This window comes from Crocuta crocuta, unplaced genomic scaffold (assembly GCF_008692635.1).
Source record: "Crocuta crocuta isolate KB4526 unplaced genomic scaffold, BGI_CrCroc_1.0 scaffold121, whole genome shotgun sequence".
NCBI lineage: Eukaryota > Metazoa > Chordata > Mammalia > Carnivora > Hyaenidae > Crocuta > Crocuta crocuta.
The window spans coordinates 4,641,452-4,660,971 of NW_027528608.1; the positions used below are offsets into that span (position 1 = coordinate 4,641,452).

Consider the following 19,520-nt stretch of genomic DNA (forward strand, 5'->3'; position numbering starts at 1 on the left):
GATACTTTACAAGATAGTTTTAAGGATAATATATATTATTTATTATATAATCTATAATATATATTATTATATAATCTATAATATATATGTTATGTATTACATAATGAAATTAAAAATAACAGTTGGGACTCCCGGCTGGCTTAGTCAGTGGAGCGTGTGACTCTTGATCTGAGTTGTGAGTTCGAGCCCCACATTGGGTGTAGAGATTACTTGGAAAAAAAAAACTTTAATAACAAAAATAATGATCAAAAAAGTCTTTTATATTTATCCTCCCATTTACCCTTTGGTGCTCTACATTCCTTCCTGCTGGGCTTCCATCTGGTATTTCCCTACACCTGAAGGACTTCTAAATTTTTTTTTAAAGTGCAAGTTTGTTGGAAACAGCCACTCGGGTTTTGTCTAAGAATGTATTTTTTTTTTAATGTTTTTTATTTATTTTTAGGAGAGAGAGAGACAGCGTGAGCAGGGGAGGGTCAGAGAGAGAGGGAGTCACAGACCAAAACAGGCTCCAGGCTCTGAGCTGGCAGTCAGCACAGAGCCCAACGCGGGGCTCGAACCCACGAACCGCGAGATCATGACCTAAGCGAAAGTCAGATGCTTAACCGACTAAGCCACCCAGGCACCCCTAAGAATGTATTTTTTAAGATTTCTTTTAATAGACATTTTTATTGGCCATTAAACTTATTTTTTAGTTGTTTTCCATCCAACACTGGAAAGATTTTGTTCATTGTCTTGTTGCCTTTAGCGTTTCTATTAGAAATTAGCTGTAATTCTTACTGTTCTTTTCTTTGTTATATTTATATAATTAAAACTGTTATGTACTTCAGTGACTCTGTGCTTGAATTTATCCTGCTTGGGATTGCTGAGCTTTTTGGATTTTTGTGTTAATGTCTTTTCATGAATTTTGGAAACATTTTGGCCATCATCTCTTCAATATTTTTCATTCCTATTTCCGTTTTCTAGGACTCCAGTTACTGGTATGTTTAGACACTTTGAAATTGTCCCATCATTTTTAAAGGCCCTGTTTCATTTTCTTTTTATTTTTTCTTTTTTACTTTTTCATTTTGGGTGTTTCCATTTTCCTCACACTCACAGATTTTTTTGTTGTTGTTTCCTGCCTGCTGTTAACTTTCATTGAATGAAGTTCTTTATTCTGATACAGCATTTTTCATTTCTAGTATTGCTCTCTCAATCTCTTTAGTTTTTATTTCTGTGCATATTTCCTCATCTGTTTATGCATGTTCACCTTTTCTACTAGATTCTGTTACATGTTTATGATTGATACTTTATTATTTGTTTTATCCCACCCCTTATTTTTATATTATGAAGGTTTTTTTTTTTTTTTCAGACATTTCCATCATATTTCTGTTGGGTATTCTTTTTTTTTTTTTTTTAATTTATTTATTTTTGAAAGAGTGAGCAGGGGAGGGGCAGAGAGAAAGGGAGACACAGAATCAGAAGCAGGCTTCAGGCTCTGAGCTGTCAGCACAGAGCCCAATGCAGGGCTCGTACTCAACAGATGGTGAGATCACGACCTGAGCTGAAGTTAGACGCTTAACCCACTGAACCACCCAGGTGCCCCTGTTGGGTATTCTTGTATTGACTTTCCTTATGGGTTTAATTTTTCTGCTGCTTTGCAAATCTAGTAACTTTTTTTTTTATGGTTTACTGGAGAGTGTCTGTTGAAGAACTGTAAATACTGAAGTAAATTTCTGCTCCTTAGCAGGGCGTGCCCCTTCCTCTGTAAGGCTGGTAGTAGTAGTGGAGGTCTAAATCCCTTTAATCTGCCTTTGAGCTGAGACTGGACTGGCAGTTTTAGTTAGATTCAGTTCCACATTGGTTTTAGTGGTTTTAGTGCCTTTGCCCAGACTTTGAATCAAACATTGATAAGACTTCAGGTATCTTTTGCTGTGCTTTACAGGCTTGCTGCTGTTTTGGGGCCTTTGGATTTTCTTTGCTGTTTGGTTTTGCTCCTAGTAGTCTACAAGAAGGAAACAAAGTTTGCAGAGCATGGCCTTTGATATTGGAATGTGACTTATATGTGGTCCTCATTCAGGGTTCTTTGTTCCCCTGCCTTAGGTATTCCTGGAGTGGAGAACCACTTTTTTTGACCTGCCCTACGTCAGAAATCACTGAGCTTCCAGCCTGCAGCTACTGTGGAGTCCGAAGGATATTTGAGTTTCAGCTTATGCCAGCACTGGTCAGCATGCTCAGAAGCGCTGACTTGGGTAATAGCCCTTTATTAATTTGAGTTCTTGGATTTTTTGCACTAATTTGAAATTATTTGTTTTGTTTTAATGTTTATTTATTTTGAGAGAGAGAGCGTGAGAAGAGGAGGGACAGAAAGAGAGACGGAGGGAGAGAGAGAATCCCCAAGCAGGCTCCATGCTGTCAGCACAGAGCCCAGTGCAGGGCTCAGTCTCCTGAACTGTGAGATCACGACCTGAGCTGAAATCAAGAGTTGGAAGCCAAGCTATTTTCTTACCTTAAAATGATTTTCATAGTGGGGCCATCTGGCTGGCTAGGTTGGTAGAGCATTGGATTCTTGATCTCGTGGTTGTGAGTTTAAGCTCCGCATTGGGTATAGAGTTTACTATTAAAAAAATTATTTTCATAGCATTATATTATTACTTTTTTAAGTTTATTTATTTATTTTCAGAGACAGAGAGAGCACGCACAGGAGGGGCAGAGAGAGAGAGAGAGAGAGAGAGAGAGAGAGAGAGAGAGAGAGAGAATCATAAACAGGCTCTGTGCTGTCAGTGGAGAGCCCAATGTGGGGCTTAAACTCATGAAACATGAGATCATGACCTGAACCAAAACCAAGAGTCAGACGCTTAACTAACTGAGCCACCCAGTCACCCCTCTTTTCTTTTCTCTTCTTTTCTTTTTTCTTTTCTTTTCTTTTCTTTTCTTTTTTCTTTTCTTTTCTTTTCTTTTCTTTTTTTTTCTTTTCTTTTCTTTTTTCTTTTCCTTTCTTTCCTTTCCTTTCCTTTCCTTTCCTTTCCTTTCCTTTCCTTAATGTGTATTTATTTATTTTGAGATAGAGAGAGAGGGGCGCCTGGGTGGCTCAGTCGCTTAAGCGTCCGAGTTCAGCTCAGGTCATGATCTCATGGTTCGTGCGTTCGAGCCCTACGTCAGGCTCTGTGCTGACCACTAGCTCAGAGCCTGGAGCCTGTTTCAGATTCTGTATTTCCCTCTTTCTCTGACCCTCCCCTGCTCATGCTGTCTTTGTCTCTCTCTCTCAGAAATAAATAAAAAACATTTAAAAATTTTAAAAAAAGAGAGAGAGAGCATACATGCATGCCAGGGAAAGACAGAGGGAGAAGGAGAATCTTAAGCAGGTTCCGTGCCTAGTGAGGACCCCACCACAGGGCTCAACCCCACGACAATGAGATCATGACCTGAGCTAAAATCGAGAGTCCGTGCTTAACTGACCAAGCCACCCAGGTGCCCTTTTTGTCATATTTCTGATAGGTGTAGAACAGTCATCCTTTAATCGGTAAGTAGTTACCTGTTAACCGGAGGCTTTTTGTAAATGATCTTTATCAGATTGAAGAAGTTCTGTCTATTCCAATTTTATACGTTCTTTTTCATGGCCGTGTGTATTATCTAAATCACGTTAAACTGCTATTTAATAGGTCCACACCAGTTTATGTTGCTGTCAGCTATGTAAGAGAGTGTTTCTTTGTGATCTTTGGCAGCATCTGGTATAAAATGATGAAAATGGTTGGGGAATATTGTTAAGAATGTCATTGTATAACCTAGCAGTTCCACTCCTAGGTATATACCTAAGAGAATTGAAAACCTGTGTCTATACAAAAACCTGTACAGTAATGCTCATATCAGCATTATTCATACAATAGCCAAAAAGTAGAGATAACTCATGTCCATTAACTAATTAATACATAAACAAAATGTACCTTCATAAAATATTACAATAAAAAGAAATGAAGTACTACATTATACATGGCTACAGCATGATTGTACCTTGAAAGCATCATGCTGTGAAAAGAAGCCAATCACAAAAGGCTACAAGTTGTATTGTTCCGTTCATATGAAATGTCCAAAATAGATAAACCCATTGAAACAGAAAGTAGATTCGTGGTTGCCAGTGGGGGGGGGGGGGGGGGGGGGAAGAAAAAATGGGNGGGGAGTGACTGCTAATGGGTATGGGCATGGGTGACCTTTTGGAGAGATGAAAATGTTCTGGAAGTAGGTTGTGAAGATGTTTCTATAATTCTGGGAAGAAACTGAAAAATACTGAATTGTACACTTTTTTTTTTAATGTTTTATTTATTTCTGAGAGACAGAGAGAGANCTGAGCCACCCAGGCGCCCCTGAATTGTACACTTTAAAATGGTAAATTTTACAGCATGTAAATTATATTTCAATTAAGAAAAATACCATTTGAGCAGCTGTACAAACTCATAATACCTTTGGTGATGGGCACCTGGGAGGCTCAGTCTGTTAAATGTCCAACTTTGGCTCAGGTCATAATTTCGAAGTGAGTGAGTTCGAGCCCCGTGTCAGGCTCTGTGCTGACAGCTTGGAGCCTGGAGCCTGCTTCGGATTCTGTCTCTCTCTCTCTGCCCCACTCATGCTTGGGCTCTGTCTCTCAGAAATGAATAAGCATTAGAAAAATTACAAATAAATATATAAATAAACATTAAAAAATAAAAAATACTTTTGGTGATCCTTATAAAGACAATAGGAAAAACAATTATTGCAAAACAATAATTATACAATTAGGTTTAATTGAAGTAATTAAGCCAGCTTAAGTAAATGAGTATTCACTGTTTAGGAAAAAAATGTATGAGTTCTCCATATATTTTGGATATTAACCCTTTATCAGATTTATGATTTGCACATATTTTTTCCTATTCCATGGGTTGTCTTCATTTTGTTGATTTTTTTCTCTTTTGCATGTATTAATTTATTTTTTAAAGTGTAAGTATAATACTCGGGGCACCTGGCTGGCTCAGTCGGTTAAGCGTCCGACTTCAGCTCAGGTCATGATTTCACAGTTCATGGGTTTGAGCCCCACATCGGGCTCTGTGCTGACAGCTCAGAGCCTGGGGCCTGCTTCAGATTCTGTATCTCCTTCTCTCTCTCTGACCCTCCCCTGCTCTCTCTCTCTCAGAAATAAATAAAACATGAAAAAAAAAATTTTTAATAAAAAATTAAAAAAATTTTTTTAAAAGTCTAATACTTCAGAAATCCAGTTACCTGGAGATAATTGTTGGTGATACATTTTTTTTTTCTTGTTTCTATACACATTAAGAGATTAAAATAAAATTGTTCTCATCCTTCTGTTCTTCACAGAATTTCCCAGTGTCGTTGAATATTTTGCCCAGTAGAAGTTTCATTTTACCTAGCAATTTCCACAGTTACTGTACATTTCCACCATTACTTTTTCTTTACTATAAATATCAATTTAATTAATACCCTTTCTATAAAGTCTTCTCTGTAATTTTAAGTGTTTCTTCAGTATTAAATCTTAGAAGTTGAATCTTTTTATCAAAGGATAGGAACTTGGAGTGCCTGGGAGGCTCAGTCCATTGAATGTCTGACTCTTGATTTTGTCAGGTTATGATCTTACAGTTTGTGAGATCAAGCTCCACACAGGGCTCTGTGCTGACAGTGCAGAACCTGCTAAGGATTCGCTCCCTCTCCCTTTGCCTGTCTCCTGCTTGTGTACATGTGTGCATGCACTTTCTCTCTCTCTCAAAGTAAACTTAAAAAAATTCTTTTAAATAAAGGATATGAACTTTTTTATGTTTTTTTTTTTAAGTTTTTAAATGTTTTTTATTTCTGAGAGAGAGACAGCGTGAGCAGGGGAGGGGTAGAGAGAGAGGGAGACAGAGAATCCGAAATAGGCTCCGGGCTCTGAGCTGTCAACACAGAGCCCGACGCGGGGCTCAAACCTATGAACCATGAGATCATGACCTGAGCTGAAGTCGGATGCTTAACCGACTGAGCCATCCAGGCGCCCCGGATATGAACTTTTTAAAGGTGCCTGGCTGACTGATCAGTAGAGCATGCAATTGTTGATCTTAGGGTTGTGAGTTTGAGACCCACTTCGGGGGTAGAGTTTACTTTAAAAAGAAAAAAAGGATATGAACTTTTAAAAAATTTACTTGACACAAAAAAAGAAATTATGTATGTTTTGTTGTATTCTTCGGTCTGCTAAATAGGCAGTGTGCTTTGAACACAGAGTACACAAATACTGAAGATAGATTTTTATGTTGCTAACAATTAATACTGTTATGAAATACCAGTGTCTTCTTCCCTATTTAGTGAATGAAATTTCATAAATGTTCACAGTGTTTGGGGCGCCTGGATGGCTTAGTCGGTTAGGCGTCCGACTTTTGCTTGGGTCATGATCTCGCGGTTCACGGGTNCCCCCTCTGCCTTCTAGTTCCACTCAAGGGAGACACTAGCAGCACTCTGGCTTGTTTCTTCTAGAATTTATTTTTGTATTTCTAAATAAAATGTGCTACTTTTTACATTTACCTCTTATAGACATTATCAGTTGAACTCCTGAATTGGCGTAGGGGGATCTGGATCTCTTAGAGCCCCTCCCACTCTTCCACACCCTGTTGCTTTCTCCCATACTTCGGGCCCAAGTGTGTGATATTCACCTAGTCAGTAGCTAGCAAAGCAGTATGTGTGATCAGATGTTCTTCTTGGACTTAATGATACCTGTTTCATTCTTAAAACATTTTTTAATGTTTATTTATTTTTGAGAGAGAGTGTGTGAAACAGGGAGGGCAGAGAGAGAGGAAGACACAGCATCCTAAACAGGCTCCAGGCTCCAAGCATCCAAGCACAGAGCCAAACAGGCCCTGAACTCATGAACCACGAAATCATGACCTGAGCCGAAGTTGGAGGCTTAACTGATTGAGCCACCCAGACCCCTTAATACCTGTTTCATTCTTATGGCCAATTCTTCTCACCCTCCTGGAGGTTCTCAGTATTATTTTCCTCGTAAATCCAACTCCAGACAACCCGGCTCCATGTTTGTTTCCCTGAAGACCTATCTCCTGAGCTGGTCCGAGCTCTGGGCCTTCCACACCTCTAGTGTTGCTGTGGTTCTGGTCCACCTTCCACCTTTATTTTGGTATCCCCTTGCCCCTCTTCCACGTGGGTCCCCTTTTTCCTAGAACTCTGATCTTCCTCTTTCTCAGTTTATCCCTTCAGTTTTGATATAGCTTTTTCTCCAATAGTTTCCTGAAGAGGGATCATGGGAAATAGGTATTTAAAGTACCCCATGGATCTTAATATATGTTTTTTCTATCTTTTTGTACATAATAAAATCAGGTATGGAATCCTAAGCCATTAGGAATTTTTTTCAGAATTTTAAAGATTTAATTACCTCATTTTTTAAAAAGATTTTAAGTACTCTTTACATGCAATATGAGGTGTCCTGATATTATATTATTCTTTCAGCACCCTGTTTATGGAAAACAGTCCCATTCTGACTGTTAGTCTTCTTTTTTTTTAAGTTTATTTATTTTGAGGCAGAGGAGAAGGAGAGCATGCCCAAGTTGGGGAGAGGGAGAGAGAGAGAATCCCAAGCAGGCTCTGCACTGTCAGTGCTCGAACTTGTGAGCCATAAGATCATGACCTGAGCCGAAGTTGGATACTTAACTGACTGAGCCACCCAAGTGCCCCCCAGGTCACTTTTAGAATCCTTACTTTATCCTTGTTATTCTGAAATTGTGTATATTGTGCTGAGTACCTGGTAGGTGTTTTCAGTTCAGAAACTCCTGTCCTTCAATTTCCTTGATGATTTTGTTCTATTTTTCTTTTTGTGCCTTTACAGGAACTTCTGTTACTGAAATGTTTGTTTTCCTGTTTAGATTCTGTTCTCTTTTGTTGTCTGATTTTTGTTTTGCTTTCCAAGAGTTTTCTTCAACTTTGTACTTTATTCATCTTTTCAGTTGTGGTGAAAAATATATAACATAAAATTTATTAAATTAACCATTGCTGAGTGTGCAGTTTAGTGATGTTAAGATTATTCACGTTGCTGTGCATCCGATCTCCAGAGCGTTTTCCTCTTGCAAAACTGGAACTGTAACCATTAACAGCTCCCCAGTTCTGCCTCTCCGCTGCCTCTGGCAACCACCATTCTGTTTCTGTGATTTTGACTACCTTAGTTACCCCATACAAGTGGAATCATAGTGTGTGTCCTCTGAGACTGCCTTATTGTACTTAACATGATGTCCTTGAAGTTAGTCCATGTTGTACCACATGTCAGAATGTCCTTCCTTTTTAAAGCCGAATGAGATTCTGTCATGTGGATACTCCACATTTGGTTCATCAGTTCATTTGTTGAACACTTGGGTTGCTTCTACTTGATTATTGTGAATATGCTGCTATGAACATGGGTGTACAGATATCTTTTCAAGATCCTGCTTTCAGTTCTTTTGGATATATATACCAGATGCAGAATTGCTGGATCATATGGTAATTCTATTTTTAATTCTTTGAGGAACCACTATAATATTTTCCATAGTGGCTGTACCATTTTATATTCCCAGTCAACAATGCACAAGAATTCCATTTTCTCCACATCCTCACCAACACTTGTTTTCGTTTTTTGGGAGGTTGTTTGTTTGTTTGTTTTTATAGTATCCATCCTAACATATGTGACGTATCTATTAGGGTTACAATTTGCATTTCCCTTAATGATTTTTTTTTAATGTTTGTTTATTTTGAGAGAGTATGTGAGCATGCAGGGGAGTGACAGAGAAAAACAAGCAGGCCCTACACTGTCAGCACAGAGCCAGACGTGGGGCTTAATCCCACCAACCAAGAGATCATGACCTGAGCTGAGATCAAGAGTCAGATGCTTGGGGCCTCCTGGGTGGCTTAGTCATTAAAACGTCAGACTTCGGCTCAGGTCATGATCTCACAGTTTGTGAGTTTGAGCCCCACGTTGGGCTCTGTGCTGACAGCTCAGAGCCTGGAGTCTGCTTCAGATCTTGTGTCTCCCACTTTGTTCCTCCCCCGCTCACACTCTGTCTCCTTCTCTCTCTCAAAAATAAATAAAGAGTCAGATGCTTAACGAACTGACCCACCCAGGTGCCTCGAATCTCCCCTAATGGTTAATGATGTTGAGCATCCTGTCATATTAATGGCTTGTTAGCCATTTACATATCATTTTAGGAGAAATGTCTGCTCAAGTCTTATTCTTCATTTTGTAGTCAGGTTATTTGACTTTTTGTTGTTGAGTTGTAGGAGTTCTTTTTACAGTCTAGATATTAGCCCCTTATCTCGTATGATTTGCAAATATTTTCTTCCATTTTGTAGATTGCCTTTTCACTGTTAATTGTGTCCTTTGATGCACATAAGTCTTTAATTTTGATACAGTCCAGAGTGTCTGTTTTTACTTCTGTTGCCTGGGTTTTGGTTTCACATGCAGGAAATCCTTGCCATGTACTTCCTTTTTAGAAAGAAAGCAGGCTCACAGTGAATTGTGCCAATCTTAAGCCTACAGCGTGGTGACTTTTTACATAAATACACTCTTGTCATCACCACATTAAGATAGGGAGTATTTGCAATACCCCAGAGAGGCCCTTGGGCCTCCTTCCTGGTCAGCATATCCCTCCCTGCCTAAGGTGTCACTCTCCTCCATTCTTGGATGAATTTGCTCTGTTCTGGAACTTCACACTAATGGCTGTTGGGCCTGACTCCTTCGGTTTATCTTTACATCTTTGTTATTCTAACCCTTCTCTTGAATTTAGTTTGCCTATCCTATTTTTATTTTTCAGAAGCTCTTTTTTGTTTTCTGAAATTTTTCCATACCACCTTTATTTTTGCTTTATGAATTCTTCTTTTATATCTTTAAGAAGTGGTTCGTTTTCAAATTTTTCACTTGTTGCCTATTTCCTGCCATTTTTTAAAGATTTTACATTTAAATAATCTCAGCTTCCAACATGGGACTCAAACCTACAACCTCAAGGTCAAGAGTTGGATCCTCTACCTTCTGAGCCAGCCAGGAGCCCCTCCTGCAGTTTTTCTGATCCCTGAAGGTTATGTTGAAGGTTTTCCGTTAATGTCTCGTGAACCTTGGAAATCACCATTACTAACACTAGTCAATATCATTCTAGTCCTGATTCTACAATCATAATGTAGATAGACATTAAATGTAGATAGAAAGTTTAGATGGATGGATGGGTAGAAAAAATACAAAGATAAGAAAATTCAGTACATACTAATTAGTAATACTGGAGTAAATGTTTGCTAATTTAACATAAGAAAAAGTAAGTGTGTGTGAGGCAGTTAGGTTCTTTCACCTAGTTTCTAAAAGATCCTTCTGAAGTTAAGAGAATTACATTCATTCCATCTGTCAGTTTTAGATAGTATCTATTTGGCTCTTTACTATAACAAGGAAATTTATGCCCTGCTCCACCTCCAAATATATTAGTAATTTTTTAAAGATTTCTTTCCTTTTTTAAAATTTTATTATTATCTTTTGAGAGAGATCATGAGCGAAGGAGAGGCAGAGAGAGCGGGAGACCGAGGATCTGAAGCGGGTTCTTCACTGATACCAGCGAGCCCAATGTGGGGCTCGAACTCACAAACTATGAAATCACTACCTGAGCTAAAGTCAGCTGCTCAACTGACCGAGCCACCCAGGCACCCCTAGGGTTTTTTTCATGTCTTTAATCTCTGCACCCAGCATGGGGCCTTTGCCTCGACTGGTTGCATTGGTCACCTTTCCCCTCTCCTATGGTCACATCCTTTTTCTGTCCCTCTGCATTCAGTGAGGTTCTCTCAAGCCTTGCCTTTCCACCTGTAGTTACGTTTCACATGTCTTTCCTGTTCCTTGCGGCTTCTGTGTTTTTCATTAGATACGTAATGGGGCTATTTTGACCCCCATATCTGTTTCCTCTTTCTCCTGCCCCTCTGTCGCCCTTCTACTGTGGCAGGTCTCTGGGCTCAGGCCTCCTGTACATAACTCTGCTTTTTGGTATTTTGTTCCCTCTGATTCCCTGCCCCTCCTTCTTTCCTACCCTGGTGGCTACTGGTTCTGAGGCTCTAACCTTCCTTCTTAGGCCTTCTGCAGACTGCATGTTGCAAATTCTGGTTGGAAATTATCTCACATTCACCAGGTCATTTCTTCTGAAACAGCTCTATCTTAGCCTTGTTAGTCTTTGATGCTTTTCTTTGCATCATCCCTGCTCGCATTTTCCTTTCAAAGTGTTTTTCTTTTGCTGTTCCAAACAGGTTGTCCAACTCCTGTGGACTCCTGTTTTCCTGTTCTGCTATCAATAGTTCTTGTTGATTGTATTTTCTTGGTGTTATTCTTCATGGCATTGTCGATGGATAAATTCCTGTAAAGTCCTTTTTTTACATTTTTATTTATTTTTGAGAGACAATGAGACAGAGTGTGAGCAGGGGGGGGCAGAGAGAGAAGACACAGAATCTGAAGCAGGCTCCAGGCTCTGAGGAATGGTTCAGCACAGAGCCCGACACGGGGCTTGATCCCACAAACTGTGAGATCATGGCCTGAGCTGAAGTCGGACACTTAACCAACTGAGCTACCCAGGCGCCCCAAATTTCTGGAAAGTCTTAGGAATTTTTTTTTTTTGGCCTGAATCTTTTCTTGGAGGTAGTGTATTCTATTAATATGACATATTTTTATTTATCTTAAGTGTATGTATTTTTATCCTTTTTTTTTTTTTTTAGTAATCTCTACACCCAACATGAGGCACAGACTCACAAAGCTGAGATCAAGAATCACACAACTGAGGGGAGCCTGGGTGGCTCAGTCAGTTAAGCAGCCAAATCTTGATCTTGGTTCAGGTCACGATCTCAAGATATGTGAGTTTGAGCCCCAGGGTGGGCTGTACGTTGATGGTGCAGAGCCTACTTGAATTCCCTCCTCTTCTCTCTCTTCCCCTTCCCCACTCGTGTGCTCTCTTTCTCTCAAATAAATAAACGTAAAAAAATATTTTTTGGGGGGTGCCTGGGTGTCTCAGGCAGTTACGTGTCTGACTTTGGCTCAGGTCATGATCTCACAGCGTAAGTTCAGGCTTCGTGTCGGGCTCTGTGCTGACATCTCAGAGCCTGGAGCCTGCTTCAGATTCTGTGTCTCCCTCTCTCTCTGTTCCTCTCCCACTCACACTCTCTTTCTCAAAAATAAAAACATTTTTAAAAAAAGTTTTAAATAAAAGTCACACAACTGAGCCAGCCAGATGCTGCATGACATATTTTTAAATGTTTTTCAGTGTCCAGTATCCTTGACATTTGAACTAAAGACTTTAAAGTGTATTTTCCTGTTAAATCTGCTTTTTCTCATCATCAGTCACTTACTTTGTGGAAGAGTAGAACTGTGTTGTGAGTGAAACCTAGTGAGCACTGCTTTTGCTTTTCCTAATTATTCAGCTTATCGGGTAAAATCATTCCTGTAGCAACACCAGGTACCCTGATATTGCATCATCTTTCTCCTTCAATTATCTTCTAGTTACTTAACCTCTTTGTTTTACAGTGATCACTTAGGATATGTCAGGCTCTGTTCTAAGTCTCTTACGTGTATTCATTTATTTAATCCTCCACACAACAATCTTACCATCCTGATAAATACAGTCATTATTACAGGGCAGTGAAATCACTTGCTCAGGGGGTAGAGCTGGGATCAGAGCCCAAGTAGTCTTGCTCCAGAGTCTGGGCTCTGTCCACTAATCAAACCTTCAAATACTGAGTATGTCTCCTGACAATTTATCTCTGCTGGAATCCTGAATATGTTGTATTTTTTAGGTCTCTCTGTGGAATTTGGAACAATTCTAATTTACACATGTGAGAAGAGTTGCTGGCCTGAAAATCAGCAGACTCCCATGGAAGAACTTTGTATTATACAGGAAGACCCAGATGAACCACTATTTAACTAGAAAATTTCCTTTTATTTATATAAATTAAAACAAATTTTAATGTCCAGATTTGTGTATTTTTACTTCATTTTGACTCACAAATTATTACTCTTTGTGTTTTAAGTGCCATCCTTTTCGCTATACAGCACCTGCACTGGGGCAGATGTGAGATTTAGAACCCCTTGGCTGTGGGCTGGTCTACCCTTCCAGGGTCAGTGGCTTGTCTGAGCACTTTACCCACAGAACGTGGCTCCCCTCCAGCCCAGAGGGCGAGAGTTCCTGCACCAGACTCTGAGCCAGGAGCCCCAGTCCACACCGCCGTCCCTGCGTGCTGACAGGTTACACTCTTGTCCACTCCAGCTGCTTGATGCTCCCACCCTGTGACTCTAGCTATTTAGACCTGCCCCTCGTCCCCCTCCCCACGCTCCCCAGCCTCACCCATGCCCACCTTCTGGCCCTGCAGCATCGCAGCAAGGGGGCCCTTTCTCTGTTCTGGACGAGGCCCCTCCTTCCAGGTGTCCACTTTTCCAATTTCCCCTTTCTCCTTGCAGTTTTATGTTACCAACCCCTTCCATCCATCTACCCTTTGATAGCAGTATGGAAACACTCCCACCAGCTGTGTGCAGAGTTGCTATTTGTCTGCATAGATGAGGAAACTGGTATAAACAACTTGATTCGCTATTCTGGTAAACAATACATGAGGTCCAGACTCTCATGAGGTAAGGTTCTCCCAGGCAGTGTGTCACTGCCCAGGACACCACCTGATACTGCCTCCCAGGGTACCCGAGGGATAGTGGCTGGTCAGTGAGACACACAGGGGAGGAAAAATTATTTTCTCTCTTCTAGGTAGTTGGCTGAGGCCAACTGTAAGGAAAAACAGATTGACAAGAGAAAAACAGAAATATATGTACCTCCTATATAGATGGAAGATACTCAGCAAAACTGAATAACTCCTTGAAATGGCCCAAGCCATTACCTCAAATATCACCTTCATTTTTTTCTTTTCTTTTTTTAATGTTTTATTTATTTCTAGGAGAGAGAGAGAGAGAGACAGCATGAGCAGGGGAGGGTCAGAGAGAGAGGGAGTCACAGACTGAAACAGGCTCCAGGCTCTGAGCTGGCAGTCAGCACAGAGCCCGATGCGGGGCTCGAACCCACGAACCGCGAGATCATGACCTAAGCGAAAGTTGGACGCTTAACCAACTAAGCCACCCAGGCGCCCCTCAAATATCACCTTCAACTAAAGATGAAAGATGTTTGGGGGTGCACGGAACCAGTTAAAGGAAGTGAACAAGGGTAAGGTTGTTATATATTGTTAAGGAAACAAGATATGAGAAAATAAGTCCACTGTGAACCCATTTATTTATTTAACGTTTATTTTTGAGAGAGAGGGACCGAGCACAAGCAGGGAATGGACAGAGAGAAAGGGAGACACAGAATCCGAAGCAGGTTCCAAACTCTGAGTTGTCAGCACAGAGCCTGATGCAGGGCTCAAACTCATGAAATCATGACCTGAAGTGAAGTCGGGCCATTAATGTCTGAGCCACTCAGGTGTCTCACCCAGGCGCCCCAGTGTGAACCCATTTAAATGCAAAACTGTAGGGGCACCCAGCTGGCTCAGAAGAGCACATGACTCTTGAGGTCATGAGTTAGGAGCCCCACACTGAGGGAAGAGATTAGTTAAATAAGAACAAACAAATGAGCGAAGGAGACATTGATCAATTAAGACAAAGGCTTTAAGTGTGTGGCTGGCTCAGTGGGTGGAGCATGTGAGTCTTAATCTCCAGGTCATGAATTCAAGATCCAGACATGACTTTTAAAAAAAAAAAAGAGGGGCGCCTCAGGGGCTCAGTTGGTTAAGCATCTAACTTCAGCTTAGGTCATGATCTCACAGTTCCTGAGTTCGAGCTCGTGTTGGGCTCTGTGCTGCAGCTCAGAGCGTGGAGCCTGCTTCAGGTTGTGTCTTCGTCTCTCTCTGCCCCTCCTCCACTCACACTTGGTCTCTGTATCAGAAAATAAATAAACATTTAAAAAATGAAAGAAAAAAGAAAGAGAAAGAAAGAAGGAAAAAGAAAGAAAAGAGGGGCGCCTGGGTGGCTTAGTCAGTTAAGCGTCTGACTTTCACTTAGGTCACGATCTCGCAATTCATGGGTTCGAGCCCCACGTCGGGCTCTGTGCTGACTGCCAGCTCAGAGCCTGGAGGCTGTTTCAGGGTCTGTGACTCCCTCTCTCTCTGACCCTCTGCTCACGCTGTCTCTCTGTCTCTCTAGAAATAAATGAAAGAGAGAAAGAGAGAAAAGAAAGAAAGAAAGGAAGAAAGAAAGAAAGAGAGAGAGAGAGAGAGAGAAAGAAAGAAAGAAAGAAAGAAAGAAAGAAAGAAAGAAAGAAAGAAAGAAAGAAAGAAAAGCAAGGCCACAGGCCACCAAGGGCCCTCAGGAGTAGGAGCAGGTATGGGTAGGACTTTCACTTCCTTGCACTTGTGTCCTAATTTGGATTTTTTTTAAGGTGGGGAAGCATTTTACACTTTCTACTTACACAAATCCACAAAGAAAAGCAAGGGCCCTCAGAATTGGGATCCTCAGCCCAGGCAGCCCAAGGGGAAGACCAGGGAGGCAGGAGAGAAGCCAAGGAAGGGGTTTCCTATTCATGAGATACAAGATCAGCATCCTGGGAGGGCCTCCTTTAGGTTTAACTGCCAGGGTGGGGTCTTCCTAAGAGCCAGCCCCTTGTAGAGAAGGACCATCAGCAGCCCATGGTGCAGGGGTGCACCCCACTCTGACTGAGCACTTGATACTTCCTGCCTCATGTACCAGGGCAGCAGCCTGAATATTCCTCAGAGACCAGCTTGGTGTGTGGGTTGGTGAACCAAGCAGTTGATAAGAAAGACCACAGAAGTTAAAAGCATTTTCCTATGTTTTTCTATCTTTATCTTTTCTAATGATCATTTTTTACTGAATATATTTGGCATGTAACACTGGACATTTAAAGTGTGCGATGCATGGGGTGCCTGGGTTGCTCTGTCGGTTAGGCATCCAACTTCGGCTTGGGTCATGAGCTCCTGGTTCATGGGTTTGAGCCCTGCATCAGGCTGTCTGCTGTCAGCACAGAGCCTGCTTCGGATCCTCCATCCTCCTCTCTCTCTCTGCCCCTCCCCAATTCATGCTCTCTCAAAAATAAACATTTAAAACATTTATTTTTATAAAGTGTGCCATGTGTTAACTCCATACATTTATATATTGTAATATGATTGCTCTTGTAGCAATATTTAGCATGTTAAAAAACAAAATTCAGTTGAGTGAATTTGAAGATCTAACGAGCCTTATTCAATGATTCATGAGACTGACAGCATCCATCTAGCAAGTGGAAAAGAATTCTGAATTGTTCAAAATGGAAGGTTTTTATAGGCAGAAGGACTGTGGGACAGGAATTTAGAAGAATAGATTATTTCAGGCAATGTTACCTTCCCTTACCGGGGTCTTATCAGACAGATTACCCGACTAGTGCTCACCAGGAACTTCCAGACTCAAGAAATTAAAATTATCCACAATTCCATGAAACACAGATACACAAAAATATTAACTCTGGTTTTCTTCCTGTTTTTTAAATATATTTTTGTGTTTACAAAATGTATTCATACATATGGCTTTGTTTCTTTTTTATTTAACATTGTGAGGATTTTTTAAAAATCATACTTCCAAATTACCCTTGTTTAAAAAAAAAAAAAAGGACAACCATCCCAAAAGGGGGATGCTTAGGCTAAGCCTCATATCACCAAGCAGAGACTTAATTCTGGCTCTCCCAGAAATGGAATCTTAAACCAGTCAATCAGGAATTGCCTGATCAGGGGCGCCTGGGTGGCTTAGTCGGTTAAGCGTCCGACTTTTGCTTAGGTCATGATNGTAGGTAATAGGTCTGTTAGATTCCCTAAAGGAAAGTAACCTTGCAACAACCAGCCTGCTTTGGTGTGACTTCCCTGCTCCTTTTCCCTTCTAGTCATAAAAATCTTTCATTTTGTACAGTTCCTCCGAGCTCCTTTCTATCTGCTAGGTAGCATGCTGCCCAATTCAAATCAAATTTTGCTCACATAAGCAAAAAAAAATTTTTTAATGTTCATTGACTGGGGCGCCTGAGTGGCTCAGTAGGTTAAGCATCCAGGACTCTTGATTTCAGCTCAGGTCATGATCTCATGGTTCATGAGTTTGAGCCCCGTATCAGGCTCTGCACTGTCAACTTGGGATTAGCTCGTTCTCTCTCTCTCTCTCTCTGCCCTACCCCCTCCTCACACATTCTCTCTCTCCTCAAAATAAATAAATAAACTTTACTGCATACCTGGGTGACTCAGTCAGTTAAGCATCTGACTTTGGCTCAGGTCACAATCTCACAGTATGTGGGTTCCAGCCGGGTGTGGGGCTCTGTGCGGACAGCTCAGTGCCTGGAGCCTGCTTGGGATTCTGTGTCTCCCCTCTCTCTCTGCTCCCGTCCCCCCTCTCCCGCTAGTGCTTTAACCTCTTCTCTCTTTCAAAAATGAATAAACATTAATAAATAAATAAACTTTAAAAAGAGAACAAATTCTTATTTTGAGAGAGACAGAGAGTGTCCCAAGCAGCCTCCACGCTCGGCACAGATTTGGCTACGAGGCTGTATGCCACCACCAGGAGATCATGACCTGAGTGACCCCAAATGGACTCACAGCCTTAACCAAGTGAGCCAAGCAGGTGCTGCAACCAAATTTTTAATATGCCTGTTTATTTTTTTAACACCCTCTAGAAAAGCTTTGCTTTACAATCCATAACTACAGTAACGGGAGTGCTTGTTTTCCTATTCACTTTTTCTGGGTTAATAGGTGAAAACGATTTAAAAACTATTTTGCATTTCTTTGATTAAATTTTAGTATATTTATTGGTCATACTGTTGATCTTCTTTGTGAGTGCCTGTTCACATTCTTGGCCTACGTTAGCTGTGTAAGGGACATCTGCTTTCTGGTTAATTTGCAAGAGCTCCTTACATGCAGGGGCATCTGTTGTTTAACCTGTAAGCAAGCCTTGGCTGGGAGTTCAAACCTCAGGCTAGAACGTGGCCCGCAGGTTTCTTAAGCCGGATAGCGGTTCCGTGCGCGTCTGTGAAAAACACAACCGGGCTGGAGCACACCTGCAGGTGTGAGAGGTCTCTTGGCACAAAGCCGAGCCTTGACCTAGGCGCGCGCTCCACAGGTCCCGGGCGTCGCCCGCTCGGCGCCAAATGGCGGCCGCAGTGCGCATGAACGGAAGCTGGGCCGCCCTTCCCCCACCTGCTTCCGNCGCCATGGCACTGTCGCGGGGACTGCCCCGGGAGCTGGCCGAGGCCGTGGCCGGGGGCCGGGTGCTGGTGGTGGGAGCGGGCGGCATCGGCTGCGAGCTTCTCAAGAACCTCGTGCTCACCGGCTTCTCCCACATCGACCTGGTGAGGGCCTGGAGTGCGCGCGGGCTGAATGGCGGGCCGTGTTGCCGGGGCCGGGGGCTCGGGCTCCGGAGGTCGGGACTAGAGTTGGGGGCTGAGGGGGTGGCGGGAGCAGGCCTGGAAACCCCGGGGTCGTGGCCGCGGAGACGGCACTGTTTGGCGGCGCCAGAGCGGGCCTCCCTGCGCGCCCGGCCAGCCTGGGACGCCAACAGAGGCCGCGGGCCGGGGTCTTCCGGGCGTCTCGCGGCGCGGCCGCCCCCTGCCTCCCTGGCAGCGCCGATTTGTGGCGGCTCTAGGCTGTGGAAGCGGCCTGGTGTCTTTCCGCTTCAGGGTAGTTCCCCAGCTTTAGTGGGAGGCTGGAGGTGATTGTTTCGGTCTCTCGTGGATGTTGTGACTGTTCCGTTCGGAGGTCTCCCGTAACTCAGAGATACTGGTCCAGAGCAGAGGGTGGCGTACCGAGCGCTTGTCCGGAGACCAGCGCTGTCTGAGCAGTTATTTTGCATTAACGCATCTAATTGGCGTTACCACCGGAAGGTTGCAAACGCCGTTTTCATCCCCGCGCCCCCCTTTTTTTTTTAAAAACAGATGAGACGAAAAGTGAGATCTAGATGGGGTTTTAGTAAATTACCTTGAGTCACGAAGCAAGTGGCAGGACTCCTTTTAGGCTCGCGCTCCTCTGTTCTGGGTCCAGTCTGTGTGACTGTCATTGTTACCTCCATAGGTACACTCGCTTATATCAGTGAAGATACTGGTTTGGATTTTAACTTTGGCATTGATGTACCCTGGCTGTAATTTTTTTTTTTTGCTGGACTTTAATATTGTTTTTATTAACGTAAACTTTTTAGAGATTGGCGATGTTACGTGGAACTTGGATGTGAGTTTAAAGTGTCATGGAAACACGGAATGGAAAAAAAGAAAAGCCGGCAGACTGAATTAATAAATGAGTGGGGGGGGGGGGTTAGGATTTCCACATCTTTCCTTTGGCTGTTACAAAGTTATTTTTCGCATCCAGTTCTGTACCACAGATCAAATATGATTGTGCCTTAGCTGGTAACTACTGCAGCATGTTTAAAAGAACCGTTTTGTGGGGCGCCTGAGTGGCTCAGTTGGTTGGGCATGCGGCTTAGGCTCAGGTCATGATCTCGAACTCCGTGGGGTCGAGCACCGCCTTGGCAGAGAGCCTGGAGCCTGCTTCGGATTCTGTCT

The 19,520-nt window shown here is 42.3% G+C and overlaps 2 protein-coding genes across 2 annotated transcripts in view; both read left to right on the plus strand.

Moving 5' to 3' along the window:
• The window catches only part of PDCD2L (programmed cell death 2 like), a 25,299-nt gene extending 12,354 nt beyond the window's left edge, over window positions 1-12,945 (plus strand). Inside the window, exons 6-7 of the mRNA XM_077754664.1 lie at window positions 2,080-2,228; window positions 12,769-12,945. Of these exons, the coding sequence (XP_077610790.1) occupies window positions 2,080-2,228; window positions 12,769-12,899 (280 nt within the window). The 3' untranslated portion in view covers window positions 12,900-12,945. The remainder of the gene's footprint in view (window positions 1-2,079; window positions 2,229-12,768) is intronic.
• A 5,234-nt stretch (window positions 12,946-18,179) lies between these two features.
• UBA2 (ubiquitin like modifier activating enzyme 2) overlaps window positions 18,180-19,520 on the plus strand; it is a 33,821-nt gene continuing 32,480 nt past the window's right edge. Inside the window, exon 1 of the mRNA XM_077754665.1 lies at window positions 18,180-18,317. Within this exon, the coding sequence (XP_077610791.1) occupies window positions 18,180-18,317 (138 nt within the window). The remainder of the gene's footprint in view (window positions 18,318-19,520) is intronic.